Here is an 11,244-nt window from a genome sequence, read left to right as displayed (position 1 = left end):
GAAAGCAGACTGAACCAGGTTATTGTCCTGCTGAAAGGTGAATGTGTCTCCCAGTGTCTGTTGGAAAGCAGACTGAACCAGGTTATTGTCCTGCTGAAAGGTGAATGTGTCTCCCAGTGTCTGGTGGAAAGCAGACTGAACCAGGTTTTCCTCTAGGATTTTGCCTGTGCTTAACTCTATTCCATTTTTATTTGTATAGTAAAAAACTCCCTAGTCCTTATCGATTACAAGCATACCCAGAACATGATGCAGCCACCACTATGCTTAAACCTATAAAGTCTGGAATTCTGCAATGTGGTTGTATTGGATTTGCCATAAACATTACACTTTGTATTCAGGACAGAAAGTGAATTTCTTCTCCACATTTTTTGCTGTTTTACTTTAGTGCCGTATTGCAAACAGGATGCATGTTTCGGAATATGTTTTGTTCTGTATGTTTGGTTAGTTTTAATAATCCTCCGCTCTCTCCACTGGCTTCCAGTTGAAGCTCGCATCCGCTACAAGACCATGGTGCTTGCCTACGGAGCTGTGAGGGGAACGGCACCTCAGTACCTCCAGGCTCTGATCAGGCCCTACACCCAAACAAGGGCACTGCGTTCATCCACCTCTGGCCTGCTCGCCTCCCTACCACTGAGGAAGTACAGTTCCCGCTCAGCCCAGTCAAAACTGTTCGCTGCTCTGGCCCCCCAATGGTGGAACAAACTCCCTCACGACGCCAGGACAGCGGAGTCAATCACCACCATCCGGAGACACCTGAAACCCCACCTCTTTAAGGAATACCTAGGATAGGATAAAGTAATCCCTCTCACCCCCCCCCTCCCTTAAAAGACCTAGATGCACTATTGTAAAGTGGCTGTTCCACTGGATGTCATAAGGTGAAAGCACCAATTTGTAAGTCGCTCTGGATAAGAGCGTCTGCTAAATGACTTAAATGTAAATGTAAATCCCTTCCAGGCTTCTGGGAGGGAGGACAATGAGCTTGTCATAGCAGATGTAAGCAATGTCCTCACGTGCTCTGGCAGCTTTCATGTCTGGGATAAGTTACATTTTACATTTAAGTCATTTAGCAGACGCTCTTATCCAGAGCGACTTACAAATTGGAGTTCTTTCCTCTTCTGGCACACAGCTTCAGGATAGTCCTAGTTGGGGAAGATAGACACTCCTCTCAAGTTCTTGGCTCTTTCCAGAACAGCTACCTTGTCCTTGAACCTCAGGAACTTGACCACTATCGGCCTGGGCCTGTCAACCGGGCGTTCTAGTACTGTGGGCGCGCTCCACCTCAATTTTCCTGTGATCTATCTTCAATTTCTCAGAGGTCATCTCCCTCACTTTGTCCTCAGACTCCTTCCAGGTCTCATGTGGCGATTCTGCAATTCTGTCCACAACTATGTTATTCCCCATTGATTGTCTCTTGCGATTTATCCGCCATTGTTATCATAGATTCACTCACAGAACTTCCCTCAATTTTTCTTAATTTAACTAGGCAAGTCAGTTAAGAACAAATTCGTATTTACAATGACGGCCTAGGAACAGTGGGTGCCTTGTTTTAGGGGCAGAACAGATTTTTACCTTGTCAGCTCGGGGATTCGATCTAGCAACCTTTCGGCAACTGGCCCAACGCTCTAACCACTAGGCTACTTGTCATTCTCCTGTTTCAACTCATCGAGCTGACCCTGGGAGAACTGCAAGCTGTTATTCAGGTCCTGGAACTCTCTGGTGAGGTCTTCCAGTTTCTGTGGAGGTCTACCGAGCTGTTTAGAGGCATCCAGCTGATAGTGTGTGGGGACTTCCTCCAGCTGCCCCCAATCTCCAAGGGAAAGAACAAGGCCAGCCTCTGCTTCCAGGTCAGATTGCCAGGTGATAATGGTACTATGTTACACTGACTCCCACCATCAGCATTTGTCATTACAGTCAGTCTAGCCATGTTTGCATCTGCTACTTGGTGGGTGTATTTGATTAAAATCTTAACATCCTAGCCCAGCTTGCTTACAAGTGGATAAGTCATGCATTTATAATATCAATGACAGATTTGTGCTTTTGAGTTACGTGTCATTTATATTTCGAGTCACAATCTGAGATGATAACTGATATATATTTAATTCGTTTTTATTTCACCTTTATTTAACCAGGTAGTCCAGTTGAGAACAAGTTCTCATTTACAACTGCGACCTGGCCAAGATAAAGCAAAGCAGTGTGACAAAAAACAACAACACAGAGTTACACACAAACGTACAGTCAATAACACAATAGAAAAATCTACGTACAGTGTGTGCAAATGTAGAAGAGTAGGGAGGTAAAGGAAATAAATAGGCCATAGAGGTGAAATAATTACAATTTAGCATTAACACTGGAGTGATAGATGTGCAGATGATGATGTGCAAGTAGAGCTACTGGGGTGCAAAAGAGCAAGAGGATAAGTAACAATATGGGGATGAGGTAGTTGGGTGTGCTATTTACAGATTGGCTGTGTACAGGTACAGTGATCGATAAGCTGCTCTGACAGCTGATGCTTAAAGTTAGAGAGGGAGATATACGACTCCAGCTTCATTGATTTTTGCAATTCGTTCCAGTCATTGGCAGCAGAGAACGGGTAGGAAAGGCAGCCAAAGGAAGTGTTGGCTTTGGGGATGACCAGTGAAAATAAACCTGCTGGAGCACGTGCTACAGGTGGGTGTTGCTATGATGACCAGTGAGCTGAGATAAGGTGGGACTTTACCTAGCAAAGACTTATAGATGACCTGGAACCAGTGCGTTTGGCGACGAGTATGTAGTGAGGTCCAGCCAACGAGAGCATACAGGTCGCAGTGGTGGGTAGTATATGGGGCTTTGGTGACAAAACAGATGGCACTGTGATAGACTACATCCAGTTTGCTGAGTGGAGTGTTGGAGGCTATTTTGTAAATGACATCGCCGAAGTCGAGGATCATTAGGATACCCTCGTAAAACTGACTATGTTTGGGAGCAGGAGTGAAGGAGGCTTTGTTGCGAAATAGGAAGCCGATTCTAGATGTAATTTTGGATTGTAGATGCTTAACGTGAGTCTGGAAGGAGAGTTTACAGTCTAACCAGACACCTAGGTATTTTTAGTTGTCCACTTAGTTTTACTAGCATTTAAAAGCAGGTGGAGGCCACGGAAGGAGTGTTGTTTGGCATTGAAGCTCGTTTGGAGGTTTGTTAGCACAGTGTCCAAAGAAGGGACAGATGTATACAGAATGGTGTCGTCTGCGTAGAGGTGGATCAGAGAGTCACCAGCAGCAAGAGCGACATCACTGATATATACAGAGAAAAGAGTCGGCCCGAGAATTGAACCCTGTGGCGCCCCCATAGAGACTGCCAGAGGTTAGGACAACAGGCCCTCCTTGACACACTGAACTCTGAGAAGTAGTTGGTGAATCAGGCGAGGCAGTCATTTGAGAAGCCAAGGCTAATGGGTCTGCCGATAAGAATACGGTGATTGACAGAGTCGAAAGCCTTGGCCAGGTCGATGAAGACTGCTGCACAGTACTGTCTTTTATCGATTTATCGACAGTTTGGGTCTAGAGTGTCTCCCCCTTTGAAGAGGGGGATGACCGCGGCAGCTTTCCAAACTTTGGGGATCTCAGACGATACGAAAGGTTGAATAGGCTAGTAATAGGGGTTGCAACAAATTTGGTGGATAATTTTAGAAGGAGAGGGTCCAGATTGTCTAGCGCAGCTGATTTGTAGGGATCCAGATTTTGCAGCTCTTTCAGAACATCAACTGTCTGGATTTGGGTGAAGGAGAAGAGGGGGGGGGGGGGGGCAAGCAGCTGCAGGGGGTGCTGAGTTGTTGGCCGGGGTAGGGGTAGCCAGTTGGAGAGCATGGCCAGCCGTAGAAAAATGCTTATTGAAATGATTGATTATCATAGATTTATCAGTGGTGACAGTGTTTCCTATCCTCAGTGCAGTGGGCAGCTGGAAGTTGCTCTTATTCTCCATGGATTTTAGTGTCCCAAAACTTTTTGGAATTAGTGCTACAGGATGCAAATTTCTGTTGAAAAAGCTAGCCTTAGCTTTCCTAACTGACAGAGTATATTGGTTCCTGACTTCCCTGAAAAGGTGCATATCGCTGGGGCTATTCGATGCTAATGCACAACGCCACAGGATGTTAGTCAAGGGCAGTCAAGTCTTAGGTGAACCAAGGGCTATATCTGTTCTTAGTTCTACATTTTTTGAATGGGGCATGCTTATTTAAGATGGTGAGGAAAGCACTTTTAAAGAGCAACCAGGCATCTTCTACTGCCGGAATGAGGTCAATATCCTTCCAGGACAGCCGGGTCAGGTTGATTAGAAAGGTCTGCTCGCTGAAGTGTTTTAGGGAGCGTTTGACATGAGGGGTGGTCGTTTGACCGCGAACCCATTACGCACACAGGCAATGAGGCAGTGATCGCTGAGATCCTAGTTGAAGACAGCAGAGGTGTATTTAGAGGGCAAGATGACGATAAAAGCCTCATACATTAGTAATAGTAAAATGGTGACCTCTCCTTGACATCTATTCTAGAATCTGGCGGAAGTGGATCCAGCTGAACATGGAACTGACTGAGGTGCGTAGGCAGGCGGACCAGTCCTTCATCTCCCTCCTGCAGGCAGTGAGAGTGGGCAGGTTCGCTGAGCAGTGGCAGCCATTTTGGAATGGATGTACTGGGACTATTCAATGGGTGCATCTCAATAGTCTAAAGCGGCTTCCTCTCTAATGCTTGTTCTCTTAATGAAATTAGGGTTGGGTGAAAGAGGAGCTGTCACCTATCCAGTTATTTTACAAAAGGCGACTAAGAAAGAGACGAAGCCACTTTATAGACAGTTGAAATGCATCCACTGTGCAACAACTGATATCCATGGTCTTTCATGATAAAATGCCAGTTCTACTGTACCAAGTGGAGTTTCTGAACTAATTAGAAAATTGACTTTTCTATCTGTTGGAATGCAATCGTAATCATGAAATAAGCTACGTATTTATTAAAAGTAATGGTATTGTCAATGTCCATCATTAAATGCCACAGAGTCACAGAGGAGGTCACTGCCATGTTGATGGAGAGCGCCTATCACAAGATCGAGCTGGACGGTATCCTGGTAACCAGGCTGTGCACTCACAAGGTCGATGTGGAGATGACTAATGACAAGAAGCTCCAGCAGCTGTCAGGTTTGGCATTTTTTTTATTTAGTTTTAATCATTGTTGTGACTGTTATCCCCACAGTTCTTAAGTTTTTGTGACAAACCAGTGCCTTGAGGCAGGTGACGATTGGCCAGTACTGTGTGTCACAGGCTTGAGTCATTTGTTGACTGATGTTGTTGACTTCCTGACAACCATAGGACCTTGAGGGTCTCAGTTACAAATGTGCTTTGGGGTGCTAGCCCAATAAGCAGGCTATTCCAGGAAGTCATGTTCCAACCCACTTGACTTCCTGTTGGCATTTCCTTTGTTACTACACACAGCTTGTAGAAAATTTAAAAAATTCACCAATGAATTGCAACCTCGAGCAAACATACCCCATGATTAAGCTGGCAAGAACCAATGAAAGGAATTATTTTGTTTTTGCTGCCCTGTGTGTGTGCCTTATGCTACCCTTGATACTGGGGACAACCTGTGGAGAGCCTTTGTCACCAGCCACAATGAGTTCAATCTCTGTGTGACATGCTGGTTTTTAGGGTCATGGCTTCAAATTGAGAATGGGGAGATGATAATTGAAAGTAGGGTTGCCACCTAAAAAAAACATCAGGTGTTAAAAAAAGAAGAATCTGCCCTGATTGCTCAAAACAGAATCTAAATGTGCTCCTTTGTGGGGTAACCGACTGAACATGTTCTTAGTCTGTTTGTGTCTCCCCCAAAAAATGTAACTGTTTGTAGCCGTTTGCTGTCATTATACCACTTTACAGAGATGAGAAAATATTTGCAAAGTTTAAATGGGTGGGTCAGTGTGGTTGTTTGGGGCAGTGGACAGCGACCCTGTGCTGGTGAAGACCACGAGTCCAGTCAGCAGGCTATTGCAGCTCAAAGTGGGCGCTCAGGTCACTGCATGGAGACTACTCCTTTAGTGATCACAACTACATAAGAGTGAATGCATCTCTAAACTGTTGTGCTAGCTTGATTTAAGAATTGTCAAGTAAATATAAATGTTCCATTGTAGGCTCACTGACTTGGCTGCTTTGTATCCCCAGGTCATGCTCACAAAGAACCCGGACTTCCAAAGGGGCCTGGTCAACGGGGCTCGAGCAGGTCGTAGTGGACTTTCAGCCTGGGAAATAATAGATGTAATACCGACTGGGACTATGGTGGAAATTTCACACATGGGCCATTTATTCAAATAAAAATAAAATACATCCTTCCTTGCACTTCCTTGAGATAATCAGTGATCTGATACGACTGATTTGGTTCAAGCTATGCAGTGTACCCCCTGCTTTGTCCCGTACAATTGTGTTGGATCCTTGATAACTCAAAGGGAGAAAGGAAGGATTCATCCTAAAAACATTCAAACAGAGACATGCGCACTCTCTCTCTCTCAATGGTGATGGACCTAGGGCTGTGCATGAGTCATACCTTTGATCACATTTAGAAAACTCTATCATCTCCCTTTGGCTTTGATGAATCGCCCCTGCCAAACTAATGTTACTATGTTGGTAAAGGCAATATCTCTGAAACTCCAGCTAACCTTGCTAATCACCATATTGCTTTTATATATCCACTCAAGGCCAAGTTATTAAGGGGAGAGGAAAGGTGACATACAACTGGATGAAATGGAATCCAGCTAGCCTCAGAAGATGGATGTCCATTTAGCGATTCTCATTAGAAATTCTCATTCACCCCATGTCTTGCCAGTAAACCACCAGACAGCGCCGGTTACTTATCAGCTGTGTTTGACCCTGTATGTTATTAGTCAGCCCACCACCGACTCTGCAGCTCTCCTCCTGCCCCAAGAACTGGCTCTCATTGCTCTGAAATGTGTCCGTATGATTGGCTAGACAGATGAGCCAAGCCCTCTGGGTAATTGAGTTCATTGGTCACCATCAGTGTCATCCATGTTTGCTTTCCCTCCCCTCGACTCCGAGGGCGGTGTTGAAACAGACAGAGAGTGATGTCACAAGATCATAACCTTGTGATAATTACAGCCTATATTCGCATTGAAGATATATCGCTTAGAGCTACACATCTTGATTCGGTACTCATGTGACTCATCCTCTCTGCAGCTATCCAAACAAAGCTGGTTTTCACTACACTTCAGGATGACTCATATCACGTGTATCAAATAGGTCTTCCTCTCTGTATGGCAGTTTTCCACCACATTCTCAGGGTATATCTATGCGTCTCTGTATTTTGGGCATGTATCTTACCCACTCTGTGCATGTGTTTTGTCAGGGCAAGACGCTGGACTGTGTGGAGATCTCCGTGGCGAGGGTCTTCGAGAGAGGCCAGGCCTACCTGGTTCTGTCTCAAGCCAGGAGTCTGGAGGACCTAAGGGTCATGGACTTTAATCCCCGTGTGGTCCGAGCCGACCCCGATGTGCTGTTCTTCTACGGGAAGTGGAGGAAAGAGTGAGTACTGCTACAGGTAAGCGTTTCTGGCTGTGTGTATAACATTTCCATTAAACACATTGGTCTGTGAAAATTTCATACACAAAAAAAACACAACGAGGAACCAGAATGCGTCAAGATTTGGCTACATGGTCAAACTATACTGAACAAAAATATAAACGCAACATGTAAAAGTGTTGGTCCCATATTTAATGGGCTGAAATAAAAGATCCCAGAAATGTTCCATACGCACAAAAAGCTTATCTCTACAATTCTGTGCACAAATTTGTTTACATCCCTGTTAGTGAGCATTTATTCGTTGCCAAGATAATCCAGCCACCTGACAGGTGTGGCATATAAAGAAGCTGATTAAATAGCATGATCGTTACACAGCCGCACCTTGTGCTGGGGACAATAAAAGGTCACTCTAAAATGTGCAGTTTTTGTCAAACAACACAATGCCACAGATGTCTCAAGTTTGGGGGGCATGCAATTGGCATGCTGATTGCATGAATGTCCACTAGAGTTGTTGGCAGATAATTGTATGTTAATTTCTCTACCAGAAGCCGCCTCCAACGTAATTTTAGAGAATTTGGCAGTACATCCAACCTGCTTCACAACCGCAGACCACGTGTAACCATGCTAGCCCAGGACCTCCACATCTGGCTTCTTCACCTGCGGGATCGTCTGAGACCAGACAGCTGATGAAACTGAGAAGTCTTTTTGTCTGTAATAAAGCCCTTTTGTGGAGGAAAACTAATTCTGATTGACTGGGCCTGGCTACCCAGTGGATGGGCCTATGCCACCCATGGCTGCGCCCCTGCCCAGTCATGTGAAATCCATAAATTAGGGCCTAATGAATTTATTTCAATTGACTGATTTCCATATGAACTGTAACTCAGTAAAATTGTTGCATGTTGCGTTTATATATTTGTTCAATATACAAACCTTTGAAGCAATGGGGAGTGTCCAAGTAGTTTCTCACATCTTCCTTTGTGTATTTTTTTGTCTTTGCACCTCATACAAAGTCTGAGGTGACCTTTACTGTTATCCTACTGTGTACTGCCACCCTGTGTTAGAAAAGGTTCATTGATGTCCATAAATCCAGCCTAGTTTAATCACCCCGTTGAGGGTTGGTCAGGTCCGGCATTAATGATGTGTGTCGTGTCCAATCTTCCACTACTCTGTGTCCAAAGCAAAAGGCTCAGATCTCTTTCTCTCTGCAGGCCTCGGTGGATAAGTTTGTGGGCAGAAATAACTATGAGAACTATTGGTAAGGAGAAAATCCTCAACACCACACACATGATTCTGTTGGTATCCACACCACTTGATTTTAACATTTCATTTGTTTATGGTTTTATGTCTTTCAAGTGATGGTCTCTATTTTTACAACCGTATTCATCAAGGACCTGCACTGCCAGCGACTGTTTCTGTGACTTACTGTTTTGTTTATTATGACTGTGACCATGTGTGAACTTCTGAATTATTAAATAATTATTATTAAGCAATTAAAAGTTGAACTACTTGGTGTACATTAAAAAAATGACTTATTAACCACTCTTGACAGCATATTGGCCATTTCTACCCGTTTCAATTCAAGGTTTTGCTTATTATTTGGCCTATATTGTAAGGTCATAAACCAAAAGGAATGGACTTTCGCAGTTTTAGAAGCATATAATTCAAAGTACAGTACCAGTCAAATGTTTGGACACACCTACTCATTCCAGGCTTTTTTAAATATATTTTTTTATACTATTTTCTACATTGTAGAATAATAGTGAAGACCATCAAAACTATGAAATAACACATGGAATCATGTAGTAACCAAAAAATAATGAAACAAATCAAAATGTATTTGAGATTCTTCAAAGTAGCCACCTTTTGCCTTGATGTAAGCTTTGCACACTCTTGGCATTCTCTCAACCAGCTTCATGAAATGACCTGAATTCATTTAAATTAACAGGTGTGCCTTGTTAAAAGTTCATTTGTGGAATTTCTTTCCTTCTTAATGTGTTTGAGCCAATCAGTTGTGTTGTGACAAGGTAGGGGTGGTATATAGAAGATAGCCCTATTTGGTAACAGACACATCTCAACATTAACTGTTCAGAGGAGACTCCACAAAGCAGGCCTTCATGGTCGAATTGCTGCAAAGAAACCACTAATGGACACCAATAAGAAGAGACTTGCATGAGCCAAGAAATATGAGCAATGGACATTTGATCAGTGTAAATCTGTCCTTTGGTCTGATGAATCCAAATTTGAGTTTTTGGTTACAACACCATGACTTTGAGACACAGCGTAGGTGAACGGATGATCTCCGCCTGTGTGGTTCCCACCGTGAAGCATGGAGGAGGAAGTGTGATGGTGCTTTGCTGGGGACACTGTCAGAGATTTATTTAGAATTCAGGGCACACATAACCAGCATGGCAACCACAGCATTCTGCAGCGATACTCCATCCCATCTGGTTTGTACTTAGTGGGACTATCATTTGTTTTTCAACAGGACAATGACCCATAACACACTTTCAGTGTGTGTAAGTGCCATTTGACATGGTTTGGAATGAGTTGGACCGCAGAGTGAAGGAAAAGCAGCCAGCAAGTGCTCAGCATATGTGGGAACTCAAGAAGCTGGTGGAGAGAATGCCAAGAGCATGCAAAGCTGTCATCAAGGCAAAGGAGAATAAAATATATATTGATTTGTTTAACACTTTGTTTACTACATGTTATTTCATAGTTGATGTCTTCAGTACTATTCTACAATGTAGAAAATATATATTTTTAAATAAATCAGAACCTTGGAATGAATAGGTGTGTCCAAACTTTTAACAGTGCCTAAGTGTCCATTCATTGGGTATATGGAAAATGGATACAATCCTATGACTTCGGGGCTCCTTGACGGCTACAGTACATAGTGTAGTAACCAACTGAGGCTAATCATTCATGTAAGGGTCTCCTGGAGTCAAAGCAAGTACTGAATAACCTATGTTCTCTGGCTCAACATCCATAAACTAGATACATGGTCTGAACTGTAATGCAAAGACTGGAAGAAGTAGATGGACACAGAGTCTGCAGTGCTTAGAATTTTAACACAGTCCAACTGCAGAGTGGTTAGTCACCTGGCCTGTCTTCATTCACTGGCCACAAAGAGATCAGATCAGTTTTCAACCATCACCAATACAAGCAGCAGGTCAGCCATATATAGTCAAATGCACATATTGAATGTCTAATGGCTCAGGTAGCTGGTGTATACAGAAAACAATATTTTGTCCAGAAGAAAAACAATATTAACAAGATCTGTGATTTATTAACATGAATAGATACAACACAGGCTGTGGTCTCAAGCCTTCCCTGACCCTACAAATCTGTAGTATTTAAATAGATTCCACAGCTGCAATAAACTACTGGAATTGACAGAGAATGGAGGAGAGGTTCATTTGACGTTGGGGAAGAGATTGTGCGCTAGCAGTGAGAGAAAATAAGAAATAATCAATTAGTTAAACACGATAACTGTATTGTAACACTTACAGTGCATTCGGAAAGTATTCAGACCCCTTGACTTTTTCCACAGTATTCTAAAATGAAAACAAATGAAAAAATCTTAGTCTACACACAATACTCCGTAATGACAAAGCAAAAACAGGTTTTAAAAAATTGTTTAGCAATGTATTCAAAATATAAAAGAATATACCTTATTTACATACAGTTGAAGTCAGAAGTTT

At 43.2% G+C, this 11,244-nt stretch overlaps 1 protein-coding gene across 19 annotated transcripts; it reads left to right on the top strand.

Annotated features, from left to right (window-relative positions):
* Positions 1–649: 649 nt before the first annotated feature.
* LOC115114191 (ATP-dependent DNA helicase PIF1-like) lies at positions 650–10,351 on the top strand. Of its 19 annotated transcripts, XR_010461759.1 has the most exons (7): positions 650–1,857; positions 2,571–2,667; positions 4,520–4,621; positions 5,019–5,158; positions 6,176–6,233; positions 7,371–7,562; positions 8,752–9,082. XR_010461759.1 is itself a non-coding variant. In XM_065013308.1 (6 exons), the coding sequence occupies exons 3-5, from the start codon at positions 5,132–5,134 to the stop codon at positions 7,548–7,550; spliced, it is 300 nt and encodes a 99-aa protein (XP_064869380.1). In that variant the 5' UTR covers positions 893–1,844; positions 4,520–4,562; positions 5,019–5,131; the 3' UTR covers positions 7,551–7,562; positions 8,752–9,082. The 19 variants fall into 19 exon arrangements, 7 of the variants coding, with proteins under 7 accessions (XP_064869380.1, XP_064869381.1, XP_064869382.1 ...); XR_003861199.2 differs by lacking the exon at positions 2,571–2,667 and having other exon boundaries at positions 650–1,844; XR_010461758.1 differs by lacking the exon at positions 2,571–2,667.
* The last annotated feature ends 893 nt before the right edge of the window (positions 10,352–11,244 follow it).

The sequence above is a fragment of the Oncorhynchus nerka genome, linkage group LG9b (genome assembly GCF_034236695.1).
Source record: "Oncorhynchus nerka isolate Pitt River linkage group LG9b, Oner_Uvic_2.0, whole genome shotgun sequence".
In the NCBI taxonomy this organism is placed as follows: Eukaryota; Metazoa; Chordata; class Actinopteri; order Salmoniformes; family Salmonidae; genus Oncorhynchus; species Oncorhynchus nerka.
The sequence above is the reverse complement of the archived record's forward strand: the minus strand, read 5'-3'. Positions and strand labels throughout refer to the sequence as shown.

Coding starts and splice junctions, on each gene's coding strand:
- LOC115114191 (XM_065013308.1), top strand. CDS start 5,132: ATGACAAGAAGCTCCAGCAGCTGTCAG. Junction 5,159..6,175: donor GAAGCTCCAGCAGCTGTCAG/GTTTGGCATTTT, acceptor TTGTATCCCCAG/GTCATGCTCACAAAGAACCC. Junction 6,269..7,370: donor CAGCCTGGGAAATAATAGAT/GTAATACCGACT, acceptor GTGTTTTGTCAG/GGCAAGACGCTGGACTGTGT.